The sequence below is a fragment of the Balaenoptera musculus genome, chromosome 7, assembly GCF_009873245.2.
Source record: "Balaenoptera musculus isolate JJ_BM4_2016_0621 chromosome 7, mBalMus1.pri.v3, whole genome shotgun sequence".
Classification (NCBI taxonomy): domain Eukaryota; kingdom Metazoa; phylum Chordata; class Mammalia; order Artiodactyla; family Balaenopteridae; genus Balaenoptera; species Balaenoptera musculus.
The window spans coordinates 43,884,202-43,905,812 of NC_045791.1; the positions used below are offsets into that span (position 1 = coordinate 43,884,202).

The 21,611-nt window shown below is 33.8% G+C and overlaps 1 protein-coding gene across 7 annotated transcripts in view; it reads left to right on the forward strand.

Annotated features, from left to right (window-relative positions):
• The window catches only part of SLC4A10 (solute carrier family 4 member 10), a 302,199-nt gene that overhangs the window by 117,936 nt on the left and 162,652 nt on the right, over positions 1-21,611 (forward strand). For all 7 annotated transcript variants that reach the window (XM_036858559.1, XM_036858555.1, XM_036858558.1 and 4 more), the window contains exon 3: positions 21,226-21,372. In XM_036858559.1, the coding sequence (XP_036714454.1) occupies positions 21,226-21,372 (147 nt within the window). The remainder of the gene's footprint in view (positions 1-21,225; positions 21,373-21,611) is intronic.

The following is a 21,611-nucleotide window of genomic DNA, read 5'->3' on the forward strand; positions in this document are numbered from 1 at the left end:
ATTTATAAATAATTACAGGAAAATACTAAATGGTCCCTTTGAATGGAAAATACATAATACAAAAATAAGATTTAATACAGTCACTTTAATTGTTGTATCAACATGTATTACATACATTTCTTTTTACTGGGAATACACATAACAGTGTACAATGCTTGTTAAAAGAGATTTCTGGTTGGCAAAACACAGTTGGATAAATCAGATTTTGTTCTGTTTGCTGATGTCTACAGTGGGTATTTTAATCCCAGAAGTGAATAACTGTGACTTAGTCACTGGTGATTGAAGTTAACATCACAGAATGCAAAGGCAACATTTTAGAATTTTGAAAGAAAATAAGAAAAACCTTATTTATGTTGACTTTCTTAATATTTGTTCTGCTCCCAGATCATGTTAAGTAGATAAACATTCCAGCATTTGAGGATGCCATGGGGGATTCTGTTGTGATGCACACAGAGAGTTAATACATCTGTTAGTGGTTCCCAGATTGATTACCCTGAATCGGAAAATAACGCAGGGGCAATGAGGTGGATGCCACGGTTCAGGAAAACATCAACTGGTAGCATAATATAATATAACGTGGGTAAGTGGGAGAGCACCAGAGAGAAAGGTGGCATTACTGAGGGTAAGGGTGGTGGATGGATGGGTGGGGTCAGTTTCCACATGGGCCTAATAAAAATAACCAAGTGCCTCTTCAGTTCTTTTTTTTTTTTATTGAGCAGAGTTCCCTGTGCTCTACAGTAGGTCCTTGTTGATTATCCATTTTAAATATAGCAGTGTGTACATGTCAATCCGAAACTCCCTTATCACTTATATGCGGGGAATCTAAAAAAATGATACAAATGAACTTATTTACAAAACAGAGACAGACAGACTTAGGGAATGAATTTATGGTTACCAGGGGGAAGGGTGGGGGACAGGGATAGTTAGGGAGTTCAGTTATTCTTAAACACCTCCATTCTCTCTTCATTGTTCAGCCGTGTCCAGCTTTTCTCAGAATGGATGCCTGAACTTTTAAAAAATTTAATGAATATTTTATTTTTTCAGATATGACCATTGTTATATTTTCTGCAGGCATAAGAGCAAATTAATAAGTTGCTAAAAATAGTATGTCTTATTAATAATTAGATGATAACAAAGAGAAGAAAATTCAGTAGCTGAAGATGATATGCTATTATTTCAGCCATTTTGACTTAGTGGATCGATTTCCAGTCAAGAATATTCTGTCAAACAACTGGATTGCTTTTTTTTAAAAATTAAAAAAAAATTTTTTTGTGGTAAAAAATTCATAACATAAAATTTATCATCATAGCCAATTCTAAGTGTACAGTTCAATAGTGTTAAATATATTTACAATGTTGTGTAAGCAGTGTCAGAACTTTTTCATCTTGGAAAACTGAAACTCTGTAACAACAACTCCCCATTTCCTTCTCCCCCTGGCAAACACCATTCTATCTTCTGTTTCTATGAATTTGACTATGCTAGATACCTCACAGAAGTGAAATCATGCAGTGTTTGTCCTTTTGTGACTGACTTATTTCACTTAGCATAATGTCATGAAGTTGTATCAATGCTGTAGTGTTAGAAATTACTTTCCTTTTTAAGGCGGCATGATATCCATTGTATGTATATACTACATTTTGTTTATCCATTCATCTATCGATGGACATGATTGCTTCCATCTTTTGGAAGCAATTGTGAAATACTGCTGTGCTGTTTGGCTAGTGCTGTTATGAGCATGATTGTGCAAATATTGCTTCAAGACCCTGCTTTCAATTCTTTTGAGTATATACCCATAAGTGGGATCGCTGGATCATAGGGTCATTCTATTTTTAATTTTTAGAGAAACTGACATACTGTTTTTCATAGAAGATGCACAATTTTACATTCCTACCAACACTGCGCAAGGGTTCCAATTTCTTCACATCCTCACTAACACTTGCAGTTTTCCAGGTTTTCTTGATAGTAGCCATCCTAATGGGTGTCAGGTTTTGATTTGCATTTTCCTAATAATTAGTGATATTGAACATTTTCTCATTTGCATGTTGGCCATTTGTATATCATCTTTGGAGAAATGTCTATTCAAGTCCTTTGTGCATTGTTTAACTGGATTTTTTTATGTGTTGTTCAGTTGTAGGAGTTCTTTATGTATTCTAGATATTAACTCCTTATCAGGTATATATGATTTGCAAATATTTTCTCCCATTCTGTAGGTTGCCTTTTTGCTCTGTTGACTATGTTCTTTGATATGCAGAAAATTTTAATTTTTTGATATAGTCCAATTTGTCTGGTTTTACTTTTGTTGCCTATGCTTTTGGTGTTATTTCCAGGAAATCCTTGCCAAATCCAATGTCATAAAGCTTTTCCCTATGTTTCCTTCTAATTTATAGTTTTGGGTCTTACATTTAGGTCTTTGACCCATTTTGAGTTAATTTCTGTATATGGTGTAGAATGCCTGCACTTTTATCCTTCATATTCCTTTGTTATCTAACTTTACACTTGTTATAGCTTGCATTACTCCTTACAGGTTAAATTTTCCCCCAAATCACTGATATATAAAGAAATTCTTTAGTGAGAGAGAGACTGTTTGTTTTCCATGCATTTAGCACATATTTCTAAAATAATACCTGCTATTTTTCTACAGTCTGAGAACATGGAAGATGCAGTAAAACCGCAAGAATATTATTAAAAATCTTGTGTTCAAAACCTTTTTGTTGCTCCATACCAAATTGGTGCCTTCTCATCTTCTCCACAAAGAATAGAATGTCCATTCTGCCCATCCATTAGCCTTACCTGATCCCTCCTGGCAGAATAATTATCTTCCTCCTCCAGATCTCTCTTTCTGAATTTACATCATTTCTTATATTATTATTATGTATATATTTCTTATCATTCTTATTTGATTATAAGCTTGTTGAGGGACAAATCTTTGTCTTATACGTATTTGCATTCTACCATGGTATCGGTCCAGCAGTTTTTCTTAAACTAGATAGGTACTAAAAAATGTGTTGCATTGAATCTCATTTATATATAATTCAATAATATATCACTAATCATGTAAGAAGTTAAGTTTATATACTGTAATTAGGTGCATAATCAACACTCATCAAATATTGAATTAGCTTTCAAATATTTAACATGTAAATACAGGAGTTTCTAATTATGTTGCACTGTACTAAGATAAATAAATCTAGTTACATTTTAATCTGATATTCAGGAATTCATAAATTTAAAACTTTAATGGGAAAGTTAAACTAATATTTAAATCTTGGCTATGAATTAAATTAAAAAGACATTTTCTTTATTCTCTATTGCTTTTAGCAGAGAGTAAAATACTTTTAAGTCAGGAATTTAATAGAGAAAATTATACCTCTGTCTTGATATTTTTGCTCATTTTATTTGAGATAAAAAAATTTTGGTTTACTAGTTTATTTCTTTTGGGGACCACTTAATATATCGTGGACCTAAAGTCCAGAAATACTGTAAGTAAAATACCTAGCACAAAGCTATCATACAACATAATTTTATTAATGATAATACCCTCCCACTTTCTTCATTTCACCCAATGCATTCCTGAGCTCTTAAGATTACTAAAATGCTTTTCTGATCATAATCATTGTAATGTCAAAAGTGTTTTTCACTAAAAAACAGAAGATAGTAAGTGCTGATCCTATAATTATGATGCACTATTTTGAAACCAAAGTAGAAAATAATTTGAAAAAATAAAGAAAAAGCCAAAAATTAGGCTTAGATCTTTTTCTTTCTGATCTTTTATCTCCAAAAATTGCCATTAGAAGGAAAAAATGAATTCTGCTGAGAGAAACAAAAGTTGGCTTCACAGAGACAGAGATGGGCTTAGAAGGATGAATGAGAGTTCTGAAGGCAAAGAAGGAAGGATCCATTATATTCTGGGAATGGCAAATATGGTGTGGCTAACACATTGGGATTGTGTGCATGGGGGTAAAGAGTGACTAGAGATGAAGTTTAAACATTTGCATGAGGTAGGTCAAATAATGGAGAATGAATTAATTTTTGAAGTTACTAAGCTTGTTGTACTAAGTACTATTATCATCTCCATCTTATAGATAAGGAAACTAAAGCACAAAAGATTGACTTGCCCAGGCCATGACTAGCAAGTGTAAGAGCAGGGATTCAAACTCACAAGGGTCTGGGCTTTTAACAACTATGTTATAGAAGTAAACATAATGTGGAGCCTTGTTTTTTAGGTGACTGAATGGGGCAAGATGTTTATTAACTGGAAGACTGGGGCATATTTACTCACTTAATCATGACTGTTTTTAAAAAGTTGAGACTATCCTATAAAGCAATAATGAATTCGATAGTTAGTACCCCTATCACAATAGTTTTCCAAATAATTTTGCAAATATTTGAAAAATTTTATAGTTAGTAAATTCCCATTAGACAGATTCATTTCCACAAAAGGAAAGGCCTGTCCCACTGGAGACTAGTTTTAATAATAACCTCATATTCTCTTATTTTAAATTCTTGTCTCTGCTGCACCACAGAATGAATAATCTTATTGTTTCCGTGTTCCAAATGTCCTTTATTTGAAAAAGAAAGAACTGTTTTTCCTGCTATTATGGGTTGTTAACTTTTGTGCAATTTAGTATTGTTGATACAGGCTCAATGTCACTTGATACAGCAATTCTAAGTGGTATTTGGTCCATTGGTAATAATTAGTGAAGTTAATTAATTACATAGGATCCATTTAAAATTGTACATTCTGCCTGCCAAACACTTTGGATATTTGAGGATGGGAATTAGGCAGATAGACTAATACTGAAGATTCCAGAAAAAAATAGCCAGTAGTAAATTTTATTCCCTAATTGACTATCTTTGCCACCTATGCACATTTCATAGTGAATTGTTCTATTTTTCTCCAGGGTATCCTAAAAATAAGAACCAAATAAGAGAATGTTTTTTAACAGTCTGTAATAATGGAATTACTTTTATTCCTAAAATTAACTCTCAGGTAAGCTATATATTATGTTCCATGTTTCTTCATATTAATTGTTTCACATGATTTTTGTATGTGACCCACATCAATTTATTTTGATATATAAATTTATTAATGATATTTTGTCTATTTAAAGTGAGTGGTAACTTGCTAGTTATTTACAGTCTGCTTTTAGAGTGTATTGTAAATTTGAAAGATCTAAAGTTTTCTAAATTTGGTTTATTAGACCATTTGCAAGTAGTTATAGACATGTGTTTGCATGAGTATAGTAACAAATATTCTAATGTGTATATGTGGCTAAGAAATCCTGCAATGTATGTTTTCTTAATTTAGGGGTCCTCATCATATATTTTCCATCCCTAGTTTAGGATGTCTGTTTTTAGGCAGATGATTTTAGAATAAGAGCCCATATTCTTAATCTCCCTCATCGTTTCTTATAAATCTGGCTCTATTTACTACTACTCTCTACCTATCAAAGGCACAGTACAATATTTGAGGTATTTGCTATGTAATGTGACCTAAGACATATCCTTTGTGAATAAGGAGAACTGTATATTTGTGTGTGTATATGTAACATTTTCAATCAATTGCTATTTTAGAGATAGATGAAAAGAAATTCCTTTTCATTACATTAAATATAATCCTATAAATATTAAAAGAGGGTATTTTACAGCAAAGAATTTATTCCTTTAATCCTTCTATATTTTTCTTCGAAAATATTTAATACTTTGAAGACAAACCACAAATGGCCAAAGCTTCTTAATATGTACTCTGTAGGTTTATATTAACACTATACTTTTGTTTTGAGTTTTCCAGACGTCTGAGACTTAAGTGCGTTGATTATTTAGTTACACAGTTTAATAGTATGAGAATCATACTATGAAGGTGACATTGTGAAGGAGATCAACTTAGTCTACTTCTTGATTAAATTCTTAAATCTCTATTTCAGCTGCTAATCTTTCCCCTAGAGCTATCCTACTTTAAAGCTCCTGGGCTGCATGTGATCATAGCCTCCACAGGTTATCTCCTCACAATAGAAGCAGGGGTGGGCTACCAGTCAATTAGGGCTTTTCTTGTGAAGTCATCATCATTCACCAATATTAATTAAGTGCTAATGGTATATAAGCACTGAACAAAATTTGTTTTATATTTTTTATTCTCCTAAGTGGTTTACATACTGGTGCTGTCAGTAGGGCACTTGAGTTCTAGACCTCCTTGGGGAAAAGTAACAGTGGCCACCCGGCACATAAATGTTTATGTTTAAATATCCATTGAGATAAATACTGATAATACTGAACAAGTTTTAAATAGTAGTTGAAAGAGGTGATATTCTTGATTTTCTGGGTTACACACACCTATAATTTTATCAGTACTAGCATCACTGGAACTTAATAGAATTAAGTGATTTGGTGTACCGGTATTCTGAGGTTACTTTTTGGAATGCTCTCTTTTATATTTTCTCCCGGTGACATTGTTCACTACCCCAATCTATTGTCCCTCTTTCCTGGCTGCCTAGTCATCCCTACTGCTCTTAGTTTGTCAGAACTGCTGAAAGCACAATGAAAAAATCTAATTCTTTTTCCCTTCTTTCTCTATCATTTCTACCCCTAATGAGAGCTTCAGGTGGGAAGATAATATAGAAAACCAAAATGATTGAAATCATGATTAAAAGAAAGTAAAATTTTAATTTTCTGCTGGTAAATTAAGCTTTTGTCTTGTCTCTGCAGAAGGAACATTATGAATATCCTTTTTTTATTGAAGTATAGCTGGTTTACAGTATTAGTTTCAGGTGTATAAAACATAGTGACTCAATATTTTTATAGATTATACTCCATTTAATGTTATTACAAAATAGTGGCTATGTTTCCCTGGGCTGTACAATGTATCCTTGTTGTTTATCTATTTTATACATAGTGTTTGTATCTCTTAATCCTGTACCGCTATCTTGCCCCTCCCCTCTTCCCTCTCCCTGCTGGTAACCACTAGTTTGTCCTCTATACCTGTGAGTCTGTTTCTGTTTTGTTATATATATTCATTTGTTTTATTTTTTAGATTCCACACATAAATGATAACATAGAGTGTTTGTCTTTCTCTCACTTATTTCATTAAGCAAAATGCTCTCTAGTTTCATCCATCCATGTTGCTACAGATGGCAGAACTTCATTCTTAATTATGGCTGAGTAATATTTCATTATATATATTATACATTATATATATGTATATACATATATATATACGCACCATGTGTTCTTTATCCATTCATCTGTTGACAGACATTTAGATTGCTTCCATATCTTGACTATGAATATTCTTTTTTGACTACTTTCAAAACTGCTTCTAAATTACCTTTGGAGCATCTGTGAAAAAAGTATTACAGTCTTATTAGGAAAAGGATTTCTAATATCTAGCTAAATTATTTACAATCATACCTATTTTTTCCTTTGCATAACTCAATTTTTTTCATGTAATGATAAATTGCTGTTTTGTAATTAGATGACAATATGGCAGGAAAGCATTTTATGATATCACAGTGATTAATACAAAAGTATAATGTCTGCAACACCAATGCAGTTAACAGTACTGATCGTGAAAATGAAAGTCATGTTTACTAAGTTGAAATACTATTTCTCTCATGCTATCTCACTTTAATATTCTCTTAAGGTTTATTAATATGCATTCTATTTAAAAAGTGCTCTTAATTGCCAAGTATAGTGATCCCCTGTTGTCAGCCCTTTTGAAGTCTCAGTTGCTTTTAAAACTTTTGACTATACCTTTGTTTTTAGATCTTCCTTCTCTTCTCTCATACCCCTCCCTTGGCTTCTCGTCTCAGGTAGTCTTCCTTGGTATTTTTTTCTATTTTATCCACTGGCCCCTCTTACTCTGCCTGACATTTCTATGTTTTTTTCCAAAATTAAAATCATTTTATTGTTTTAAAACTATTTTAAAACAAAAAATTATTTTGAGTTAGAAAAATCCAAGAAATATAAAAAAGTATAAAGTATAAAGAAGGCAAACAAAACAACCCCCAAAACCTACTGTTTAGAAGAAATACAATTAATATTTCTGAACAGAATTACAGAATTAATATTATAAAAGAATATAATTTAATTATGTATCATAAACAGATGTAATTATAACTAAATTACATATAAGTAAAATTATGGAACAATTTTTAATCTTTTCAACTACTCTCTTTTCATTAAAAAAATCAACATCATTCCATGTTAATATTGATATTGTCCATTTTAATTATGCTTAGTATTTCATTGCATGATTGTACCGTGCTTTATGTAACCAATCCCTTTACAATGGACATTTTATTTCTCATTTATCTCTTTTAAACAAAGCTGCTATGAATTATCATATATGCGTTCTTGTGCACTTTACTGATATGATTCTCAGGAGGATTGCTGGGTCAAAAAGTTATAGAGTTAAAAATTTTGATCTATGTTTTATACTCCCATTGACATAATATGAGAAGTTCCATCTATTTCTTCAAACCTGTGACAATTCTCATCTATCTTTTAACTGTTGGTTTCTCTCTATATCTATCCTTGATTTTTTTCCCTCTTATTCTTCATTCTCTCTCTGGATGATTCACTTCCTGGAATGTTATTTCCACCTGTAAGTGCTCTAGGAGTCCATATGGATGTATCCAAAATGTTCCATATGTGTCTTGTGGACTTCCACACAATGAATAAACCTAAGGTAGGCACACTGAAGAAGATGAACATTACTAAAGTAGAGGTCATACTATACAAATATTAGTTGAGGAAAATGCTAAAGGAATATGTAGAAAGAACATGACTGCTAACTTAGAGTATTTGAAAGATGGTTATATGGAAGATGAAATATACCATCATTTTATGTTACACAGAAGTAGTAGAGTTGTGTATGAGGAAAATAAACTAAGTTGTTAAAATTTCCCTATTGGATACGACTACTTAGAAATGTTTAGTTTTAGAAATATTGGGATAACTTCTTCAACTACTGTTTATTTCACATGTGAAAATGAGAGGTCTCAATCAAGTGCTCTCTGAAGAAGTTTCCATCTCTAAATTCTGTGATCTTTAAGTGAACTTCTAGAGTATGCTTTAAAATTTAAATTTCTTGTTAACTTTGCTTAGTATTTAAATACCTTTAAGTTTTTCAGTTCTCTGGCAAGAAAAGTTCATTAGTTTTGAATTTGAAAAGGACTGCTCGCTCTGTATAAATGGTTTAAAAAATGTCATATTAATGATTCATGCCTCTTGAAAGGTACAGAAACTTATTCTTTACCTTTCTTGAGGAAGAAAGAAATTTGAAGTAGAGTAGATGTGGCAAAAAATATCACCAGATATAAATTTTTTAATGGAAAGGGTATGTCTGGCTTTATCATCTTGAGATATAAAGTTAGGTCATATTTGGTTAACATTAACAATATAATAACCCAGAGGAACCACCTGCCTGGATATTCTGAAAGTATGGCATTTCTCCTGGGGTTCTTCTTCCAAGGTTCCATAGGGTTACTTAGATTAAATGGTTTAATCAGTCCTTAATATCTCTAACCTACTGCCACCCTCAGTGAGAATTAATGGGACTTCAGATTCATTAATTCATTCATTCCTCCAACTCTATTTAATGCCTATTATTAAGTGTCAGACACTACTCCAGGTACTAGTAATACTGCAGTGAAAAAAAAAGAGACAAAAATATGGACCTTACAAACTAGATATGCCCCTCATGGTTGATTTCAACAAGTGTTTAACCCTGGAGAGCTTAGCCTATTATTCTCAGTATCTTCTACCACCAATTAGAAGTCTGGTGGCATCCAGGGAGTTGGGATGACGCAAGCTGCACTGGAGTTTGTGACTTCCCACTATCATTTGATACAAGGCCCTGTCCATTAAAGCTGTTGATCCTTCCTGGTTTATCTGCACATGTTTATCCAGTCAGCTACACAACCTCCTCCTCCACATACATACATACCAAAACCTGCCTTGAGCCTTAAGTGTTATACTTCAAGTTTTTTATTTCCCTTATTGTAAGGGCACACATGCATCTCCTTTCCCCACTCAGAGTAAGCTCCTTAGTACCAAAGTGACTTTGTCAGAAAGGCTGTTAGCATAAGTCACATAATGGGCCATTAAAATCAGACACACACACACACACACAGACACACGCAGTAATCTAGTGGCTACTGTTGAGTTTGGAAAAGGGTCCAGACCCTCCTCTCATCAATGGTGTTTCTTCTTAATGGGGAGTGGAAGTGGGGGGCTGTTATCCATTCCTGCTTGTCTTCATTTAGGGCACTATACTCCTTCAGAAATGATTTAATAATTTTAAATCTCAAAGCAAAGGGATTTAGGTTCAGCTTCCCTTCTTCCTAAGAGGCTCTTAGGATTCTATGTAAATGAGAGGATGAAAATGGATGCCCCTTAATTTCACTTTTCAACCTCATCTTAGCTCTGTGGTTTTGCATTGCCCCAAATAATTATTTTATCCTCTTTACTCAGAAGTGGGTACTTACTAAATATCCACATAATTACAGAACTGCACAAGTGGATCTTTCTAGAAAGTGAACTCAGCCTTATTAAGGTAAATTGATCAGATTATTTATGGGTATATAAAATTGTCAACAACTTAAAAAGTAGGAAGTTCCATCTTTATGTACCCACCAGGTACCAGGCAGTGGTGTTGTGATAACCCTCCTTGCCTCTCTCCTCCCTGCTGTCTCCATAGCCTTAATTTGTAGCATATGCCAATTTTCATGGCTGCTTTCACATCGCTGAAGTGTTTTCACTGTACACAGAGTTAGGAAGAGATGTGCAGAACTAGCTCTGGCGAACTGGTGTAAGCCAGTTCCAGCACACCACTGCTGTCAGGTAAAGTCATTGTCTTCATCTAAAATTTCCTGTAAAATGTAAAAAAAAAAAGAAATGTTTCTATAGCAGTATAAATGCATGTTTATTCATGAGCAATGAATAAAGCATTTACTAAATAAAGCATTCATTAAACTATGGATGTTTAAGGAAATAAAAATTCTGTTTACTTCCCGATAAAAACAAGGTACACGTATCTCTGTACCCTCTGTGTGCCTGTGCCTCCCTTCACAAGGCATGCTATCTATTTTTCACTTGCCAATACAAATCCTATCTTCCTCAAAGTTCTCTCTCCTTCTCTGAGCCAGTTTTTGAATTTTCCAGCCTACTCCAGCATAAAATGAGTAAAAAAGAGTTTGGATTTGTTGTCATTCATTTATTTATTCAACACTTATTGAGCTTTTAATATGCCAGGTACTGGGAATGTGAACATGATTAGACAGACCATATTACTGCCTATAGAGCCTATCATAGGCATTATTACCTGATTATACAATTAGCTATTTAATCAAAATTTTGAAAATTTTATTAGGAAATGTAAGGTGCTAAGAGAATGTATACTGGCAATTGTATGTGATAAAATTAGATAGATTTGATACATCTGATTACATGGTGGCACAAAAGTCCCGAGAAGCAGTAGAGGGAAGAACCAGGGCACAAGCTCTCTCTAAGTCTTTGTATCACATGTGCTAATGTCCCAAAGATCAAGCCGGGGTTCAAGGGTTAGAAGAATAGATTCTACCATTTGATGGGAGAAGCTGCTAAAATATTGTGGCCATTAAAAAATCTGCAACACTATTATTTGTAAACATCTATGCAGAAATGCCAAGTATTTTCCATCTTTGCTTTCAGATGTTTTAATTGTTTCATTCCTTCAGTTTCACAGTTGAATTCCATCAACAGTCTTCTTGGAAATCTGTTTTTCTCCTCAACAAGTCTTCAGCTTTTCCAAGCAACCCTTCTGTCCTTAATTACCACAGTTCCCAGAATGAGCCACTTTCTATATGTGTCTTTCAGATTAATACAAGGCAAAACTAAATCTGGAAAATTTTACAGTTTAAAATTTTTGCTTATTTTCTACCTATTTCCCTGAACCAAAGTGGCAGGGCTGTTCAGAAATCATAATTTAATTAAAATGAGGTTGAGGAGATGGGGAGTACCACGTTGTCTTTTGCATTCATTTTTTAAAAGTATCCCAGAACATATGTTGATGTCTTTTCTCCCTCTTCCTTGTAAAAGCAACAAAACATAAATGTTTTAAAATAATAGTGAAATTGCAAGCTTTTGTGATTATAAAAATACATGCTCTATCTCTCCTTATTTTTCCCCTGCTCTAACATGCACCTCAGATTATCACCCAAAATTGTTCTTCTGTTTTTGTGCACATTATCTTCTTTTTCTAGATTTCCCACTCCTCTGCTAATCCAAAACCTATTTTGTTTAAGACTCAAGTCCTTCTCCCTGAAGCCTTCCTTAATTGCCCAGGTTATCTTTGATTTCACTCTATTTATGAACTCCTACAGCATTTAATGCCTGATACAACACAAGAACATTAGCTTTAATGCAGATTGTTATCATTTTCTGCTTCTTATTTGTATCATTTCGTGCTGTTTTCTTTGTTGAACTTGACTTTTGAGCAATTAAATGGCTATCTTATTTTAAGTGCAGGGATCATATCCTATAAGCATTTCTTATTATCCTGTTTCCTGACTAATTTGTATTAGCCTCCCTTTGAGCACTGTAAACATCCAACATCAAGCTGTGTTACAGCTTATAAAAATGGGGAATTCTCCTGTCTTTTCTTTTTTTTCTTAGAAGATATATATTATTAGGATTCATTCATTTAATCAAGCAATGTTGAGGCTTATTGTGCTCTAAGATGAAAAATAACACTGCTATTGCAAGATACACAGTAATTTAGTTACTATGTTTTGCTCAAGATAGTGTTATAAACTTATAAGAAATAGTATTTTTTAAAATATGCCACAGTATCTTCTAAATTAGTAAATCTCAGAACTATGGTTCCTTTGATGAACAACTTTAGTACTTTTAAGACTTTTATCTTCTGTATAGAATAGTCACAGTCATGTGGCCCTTTGTTTTGTAATAATTAAAAATATGGCCCTAGGGTCAGGTGACTATGACCGGCATTGGTGTGACTTTTTTATTCTTTCAGCAAAATAACACAAGAAACAACAGTGCAGTAAGTAGCCTAATAGTATCTCTTTGCAATGCACACATACGCTCGCTTACACCCTCTAGGTCTCTTTTCTTTTTCTCCATTGCTGTCCCTCAGCAGAGAATTTCTCTTGGACTTAGAGTTCTTTGATACGTTATGATAAATGATGCCTTGTTGTGTTTTCTGACTCAGAGTCTCCATGGAATTAAAGATCACATGCTTATTTGGCTTAATGTACTTGACCTTTTCCCATGATTGACACGTCTAAATAAATGGCTATAGCAACTCAGTAATTATGCACCAGCTGTGTATATTCATTTCACAGAAAAAACACACAGTTCTCTTCAAGAGTAGATAGCTTGACCCCTTCTCTGCCAGCTAAATAAAGGAGAGTAGTTAATTACTATTATTATTAATCATAGTAAGATTCCTTTCCATCCCCAAATGCATCTCTTTCCTTACTGCATTTTGTAAACAGTATACTATGACCACAGCTACATAAAGTGTTGTTTCAGTACTGGTATTTCTTATACAATAAAAATATTTACAATAATTCTGGACCTACTCGACAAGATAGTTCCACACAATTTGTGTCAAAAAAATCCAGGATTTGTTAGCAAGATTTGTGTTCAGAAAGCAGTATTACCTTTAATGAACCCTTTGTTTTTCTAATGGGGAAACTGTATTTTCCCTCAACTGACATACAGGTAAATTCTGAATAAATTCTAGGGTTCCGTGCTAATTTCAAAAAAATCTTTTCTCTTAACAGCACATTGTTCCATTCTCACTTATTCAAAATATGTTCATATCTAAATTATCTGTATTTTTATTAATTTGGGGTTTTTAAAAATATGATATAAAGTTAATTCTTGTTGACCACTTTGACTAATTTAAGAAATGCTCATTTGAAAAGGTTCCTTCTTTAAACTAAATTTTTGGTCTTTATTTACTATAAAATAAAAATTGTTCCCTATATAATCTTGAAAAATAATTCCAGTTAGGTTTAATAACTGTCAATTCATTTTAGAACCATGACATTTATCATTGTTTCTTGAATTCTTCATGTTCTTAAGTGGCGTCTATTAAATTTTGGATATAATATTGTAGGTAAATTTTATGATAACCTTAACCTGGAAATGTTATTTGTATACTGTTTTCCACAGGATCTAAGGTGATTCTCTAATTCCTTAGGCCAGGGTTATTATAGTTGGGCTTAGAAAAGTTGGCAATGTATAGAAAAGCAGGAAGACAATGAAATAGGACAGGAAATTTTATTTTGCCTTCATTCTTCTTTAAGCCTCTGAAGGTGAGCAGCATGAAGGGGGAAGGGAACTAACACAAGCGCGAGTGTCTATCATGTGACAGGCGCCATGTTCAATATTTTATACCAGTTATATTATCTCATATAATCTTTGTAGAAAATCTCCTAAACATATTGATAAATTTTTAATACATATATTTATTTAATTTGTCCTAAAAGCAAGGATGAGGTTTCTGGATCAAAGGAGAACTGTTATTATTTCTTACAGCAATAACCACATTGCTTCTCCATTGCTTACCCATTCTTCCCCTTCAGGGTAATGTGATGAGAACTTGGAGGTTATATGCACAGGAAGGGAGCCCCAAAATCATGAATCTGGGAATTTATATAGGAGCTGCTATATAGCTGTCTCCTTTCCACCTTGAGAGGCAGGGAAATCTTTTCTCCCTTATGTAAACAAATAGCAGGGAAGACAAGGGGAAGGTCCCCAGTTAAACCCTTTGGAATACAAACCGGTAGCTCTGGGGCTTTACTATCTTTTGAAATGTAAACGTATAAATCTGGGTGATAAGTATCTATATCTCTTTGAAGGTCTCTATCTATTCAGTCAACCTTTAACTTCCAAAGCTTGTCCTTTAACCCAGGTTCCAGTTTTCTTTGCTTTATAAGTCTCTACCCATACAGAAACATGAAAATATTTTCTCTCTAGTTTCATAGCCCTAAATTGTGGCAATTTCAGTATTGTTGCTATGAAATTTGTGGCCATTAGCTTTGTTTCCATTCTTAAGTCTCTTAGTGTATTTAGTAGCATAATGCATCGTTACGTCTATTGTCTATGTATTTTACTTAAAGTATCATCTCTGTGTGAAGATTTATATACGCAATAAAAATTTATTAAGCACCAAGAAGTATCAGGCACTGTTCTAGATACTTGGGATACATCAGTGAACAAGTTAAAAATCGCTGCTGTTCTGAAATTTAAAAACTTTTGGGAGAAGCTAGAAATTAAACACTAAGCATAATAAGTAAGAAACTTATTATGGAAAGTTCCTGGGTGGCAGTGGGAATGCCAAGGAAGCCAGTATGGCTAGAGTGAAGTGGAGTGATGGGGAGACCAGCAGGAGAGGAGATGGAAGAGATGACAGGAATGAGATGTGCAGATGGCAGAGGACCTCATAGAGCATTAGGGAAACCTTGGCCTTTTCTTTGAGTGAAATAGGGCAACGTTAGAAGGTTTAGCTGAAGAATGACATAATCTGACTTGTCTTTTCAGAGGGCCACACTGGCTGCTGTGTTTAGGACAGATTGTAGGGGCTAAAGTAGACTCAAGAAGACCTGTCTGGAGGCTAATGCAGTAATTCAGGTTGGGTGTCATGTGGCCCTGACCAGAGCGGTGAAGTGAAATAATATGCAGACAAATTTTGGATATATTTTGAAAGTTGTTCCAACAGAGTTTCTGATGGATTGGTTGTAGGCTTAAGAGAAAAAGAGAAGTCTAAAATGATTCCAAGGTTTTTGTTCTGAGCAACTAGAAAAATGTTTTATCATCAACTGAGATGGACAAGATTGGGAGGGAGCAGTTTATTGGAAGGGGTTGGGCTGGGGAAGATGAGGAGTTTAGTCCTAAACCTGTTGATTTTGAGATGTCTTTTAGACATGCAGTGGAAGTGTCAGGTAAGCAGATGGGTATGCCAGTTCGGAGTTTGGGAAAGAGGTTTGAGCTGGAGATAGAAAATTGGGAGCTGCCCACACATAGGTCGTATTAGGGACAGATTTAGGCTTTGTGGGGCCTGAAGCTTATGCAATTTTGAGGGTTCTCTAAGAGAAAGAATTCAAAATTTGAATTCAAATTATGTACAAAGGTGAATATTTATTTATAATGAGAAAAATCAAAACAATTACTTATTTGGAAACTGATAAATAGCACAAAATCATAATATTTGGAGAAATAGCATAATATTTTAAATAACTTCCTGACATACCTCTGTAATATAACTTCCTGACATACCTCTGTAATATTTTCCCCCTACATTATTGACCTTTAATGTCAAGGATTTTAAAATATTATTTTCTGTTGAGAATATGGAAAATTAATTCTGTCTTTATCATGATTAATTAAATTTCTTTTTATTAATGATAGTCTAGAAAGGTTTTTTTCATCTTTACAACTTATTTACAATTTCATGAAAATTTTCAGAGTTGTCTTAAAATTTAAAACTTCTATCAAGCTTCTTGCATATATTACCTGAAAGATTTGGAAGAATTTTCCAAAGACTAACTCTGGCCCTATGCAATTGAAACCTTGCTTCTTTTCCACTGTCCACGTATTTCCAATACTAGGCAAATTGTGATTCCTTTGCATATTGTCACACCGCTTCAGCCCTGAACATTTGTGTCACAATGTCAGGTGAGTTTATCACAGTGGGTACTAGACCACTGGAAACTATTTCTACTTCAGGATAGTCAGGATAGCTAACAATAATTTACTAATATATGGAAGTGATTCTGAATCACATAAATATGTTCCTTTAAACCCAACCTAAATATATCTCCAACTCTGTTTCCTCTTAGTTTCCCCAAAATGTTCACAGACACACAAGTGCCCCCGCCACCATGAAGGTATCTTATATTTACAAATTTTCCTAAAATATATGACCATGAAAACACAGTTTTTTAAAAAATTAAAAGACTTTACTTTCTAGAGCAGTTTTAGGTTTGGGGAGATTGCACAGAAAGTACAGAGTTCCCATATGCTCCTTTTCTCCCCTGCACGTAGTTTCCCTATTATAAACATTTTGCATTAGTGTAGTGCATTTGTTACCATTGATGAAACAATATTAATAGATTATTATTACTAAACTCCATAGTTGACATTTGGATTTACTCTTTGTTTTGTATTTCTATGGGTTTTGACAAATGTATATTATTTCATATCTGCCATTACAGTATCATACAGCGTAGTGTCAGTTCTCTTAAAATGCCCTGTGCTCCACCTATTCATCCCTAACCCCACTCCTTGAACCCTCAGAATCTCTGATATTTTTAATTGTCTCTATAGTTCTACCCTTTCCAGAATGTCATACTGGTTAACATCTTAGAGTATGTAGCTTTTTCATTGACTTCTTTCACTTATCAATATGCATTTAAGGTTCCTCCATGTCTTTTTTCGTTGTTGTTGATTAATACTCCATTGTATAGATGTACCACAGTTTGTTTATTCATTCACCTATTAAAGGACATCTTGGTTGTTTCCCATTTTTTGACAATTATGAATAAAGCTGCTACAAACATTTGTGTGCAGGTTTTTGTGTGGGCATTAGTTTTCAACTCACTGGAACAAATGCCTAGTGAGGAAATTAGTGTTTAGATTAGGATCTAGACACAGACCTTACACCTTTCACAAAAATTAACTGAAAAGTAATCATTTACCTAAATGTAAAACAAAATTATACAACTTCTAGAAGATAACATAGGAGAAAATCTAGGTGACCTTGAATTTGGTGATGACTTTTTATATACAGCATCATACAGCACAATCCATGAAAGAAAAATTGATAAATTGGACTTCTTTAAAATTAAAACTTCTGCTCTGTGAAAGACACTGTTATAGGATTGAAAAGATAAGCCACAGACTGGGAGAATACTCTTGCAAAATATACCTAATGAAAGGCTGTTATCCAAAATACACAAAGAACTCTTAAAATTCAACAATAAGAAAACAAATAATCCAATTACAAAATAGGAAAAGATCTGAACAGACATCGCAGCAAAGAAGATATACAGATGGTAAATAAGCATATGAAAAGATGCTCAACATCATGTGTCATTAGGAAATTGCAAATTAAAACAATGAGATACCATTACACATCTATTAGAATGGCTAAAATCCAAAACATTGACATCACCAAATGTTGGCAAGGATGTGGTACAACAGGAACTCTCATTCTTTGCTCCCGGAATGCAAAATGGTACAGCCACTTTGGAAGATAGTCTGATAGTTTCTAACAGAGGTAAACATAAGCTTACCATATAATCCAGCAGTTATAGTCATAGTATTTACCCAAATGAGTCTTTACTTTTTAACCAGCTCTGCAAGATTCTGCCTCAGGAAATTCCTTCAGGCTGGTCTTCCTTGCATTTAATGTTCTCAAGACATGAGTTCAGCTGTGTTGTCTTGGCAGCCTCTTCCTATCTGAATATATTTGGATATAGTTTCAGATTGTTTGTTTTAACCTTGACTTGGCAACTTCTTAGGATGTTACTTCTGGCAATTGCCCATCAGATTCACATTCCACAAACAAAGGCAATGTTCACTATTCCCAACCAGACCCTCTGGACTTGCCAGCCTGGTGCATGGTGCTCCTTACCTTTGTCTGCCCAGGAATGGTTATCTTGATTAGTAATTGTTAGAAACCTTTGCAATCTTTGAAGTTTAGCTCTAGGAAATAGTCACTGTCTGAACTTCCTCAATTTTTATCCATTTCCCTATCCACTGAAACTGCTCTCAAGAAAGTTACAGATAAACATAATTTACAACTGTAATGACAAATTTTTAGTATTAATCTTGTTTGACTCCTTTATAGCATATAAACTGGTAACTGAACCCATCTTAAAACTCCTTTCCTTTGGTTTCTTTAAAAATTTTTTAAATTGTGAAATGAAGCATACATCCAGAAAAGTGCAGAAAGCTTAAGTACAAAGTTTAATAAACATTTTTAAAGCAAAAACTTGTATTATGAAACAGAACATTTTTAGCACCCCAGAAGCTCCTCATGTACAGTCACAATGCCTATTCTTCTTTATGCCAGAAATAACAAATATTCTGACTTTTGTATCGAGTATGCATGCTGTGTATGCCTCCTTGAACAATGTATTTTAGTTATTCTATTTTAAATCTTTATAAAGGGAATTATATATTTTTTGCTCAATATTATGTTTGTGAATATATATATATATATATATATATATATATATATGTATGTATGTATGTATCACATCTCTAGCCATTCATCTGTTGATGGACACTTAGGTTGCTTCCATATCTTGGCAATTGTAAATAATGCTGGTTATTTTTCTTTCAAGTTTTTCTGTATATATTTTAGATTGTCCAAGTTCTGTTACAATAATGATATTGGAAATTTGCAATTTTGTCGAGTATATAGATTAATACATGTCTGTTTGGGGGGATGGGTTCACATATTCTCACTGATTCTAATACATATGTCTAGAGGACACCCAGAGCAATATATCACACTGTGAAGGCCACTTTTTACATAAGTTGGAAAGGCTGAAACCTGCTGATTTGTAAGAATAAAATAATGTCTTATTCATATTTGTATCCCTGATACCCAGCACAGTACCACTCAATAAGTTGTTCATTTCAGTAAACATTTGTTAGGCATCTGCTGTATGCCAGGCACTGTGCAAAGTGCTAAAGATACAAAATGACTAACACATGGGCCTTCCCTAAGGAAGATTCATAAGAAAACTACTTGTAAGCAAACAACTACAATCAAGAGTTATTGTGCTTTGGTGTATATGATTAAGCACTAGAGGATCCTAAGCAGGAAAATGGTCATCTGTATTTAGACTGAGGAGGTATGCAAAATTTCATAGATCGCATAATCCTTGAACTGAGACTTGGGAGGTGAGTTAGGTATGCATCAGATAATCAGGAAAGACAAAGATATTTCATACAGTTGGAAGAATAAGAGCAGCATTGAGTAAAAGAGAGACTTGAGAACACCTGGCAATTCAGGAATGAAAGGGCACACACTGGCTTACAGTATGTGTGGCAGAGTGGATTTAGAAGCCTGCCTGGAGAAATAGGCAGATGTCAGATATTGTTTGGCTTTATAGAGTAAAAAACTTTATCATATAGGCAACAGAAAGCAATGAATGAGTTTAAAGCAGGGAAGTAATGTAGGCAGATTTGCATTTTGGAAAAAAAAAGCCATCAATATTCAGGATGGATTAAGTGGGACAAGAATGGAATTAGAAAAGATAATGCTAGGGAAAATGTTCTAATAGTCCTGGTGAGACATGAGGGTCCAAATTAAGACAGCAGCACTAGGGATATTGAAGAGAGCATGGATTCAAGAGACGTAAAAGGGGACCTAGTGACAAATTGGATGTGCTTTGAGATGACTGGATAGATGATGCATTTACTGAGATAGATGATAGATACTTGGAGGACAAAGAAAAGGATGAGTTCCATGGACATGTTGACTTTGACATGCCTGTGGGAAAGATGTTTAGGTAAATATGTCTAATAGGTGGATGGATGGATATATAAGTCTGCAGTCTAAGAAAAAGATCTGGTGTCAAGTCCTAGGGATCCCAATCTTGAATGAATAAACAGAAGAAAAGCCAGAAAAGGAAACAAATATGAGAAGAAAAAAAAAGGAGGAGGAGGAGGAAGACCAAGAGAAATTTAAATCATAGAGAAAAGAATGGTCAATGATACTAAGTGCCACAGAAAGAAACAGTAGAGCTGAAAAAAACTCCCACGGGATTTGGCATTACTAGGACCTTGGTGAAATCTGTTTTATTAGAGATAGTGATTGTTTCACAGAGTTAACCGTGAAGGGAAGGGAACTGGTGAGATAACTAGTTAGTTGAGTGTAAGGAGAAAATAGAACAAAAAAAAATGTTAATGAAAAAAGTATAATTATAAACTATGGGGAATAGACACAGAGAGATTATTATGATAGCTAATAAATTAATGGTGGTTATAAAATATAGTATAACTAAATAATTAGTATTGTAGATGTTTATGATAGACCCGTGTACCAAAGTACAGTGCCAAGCCCCAAGTTTATCACATTATAAATACTCAAAAACTATTTCCTGAATTGAATTGGATTGGGTTTCCCTTAACATGTAAATAATCATCTTCTGCGCCTTAGAATAATTTGGAGTTTAATTTGTGTATTTACTTCTGATGAAGGTCATCGGACACTATTTATTGGAGTTCACGTGCCCCTGGGAGGAAGAAAAAGCCATCGACGTCACAGGCATCGTGGTCATAAACACAGAAAGAGAGACAGAGAGAGAGATTCGGGACTAGAGGATGGCAGAGAGTCACCTTCCTTTGGTAAGAATCTGTCTCTTTGTTTTACTTAAATTTATGATTGTAATATTATACTTGTTTGTACAATCCATAATTAGCAGTAATACCTCACTCATAAAGTTGTTTATACCTTTATAAAACATTTGGGCAGATACCTCACTCATAAGGTTGTTTATAACTTTATAAAAGATTTGGGCAGATTGGGGAGAAGTGGGAGAGAGAATGTTTAATCTTTATTTTTCTCTTGTGCATCTGCTTTGTGA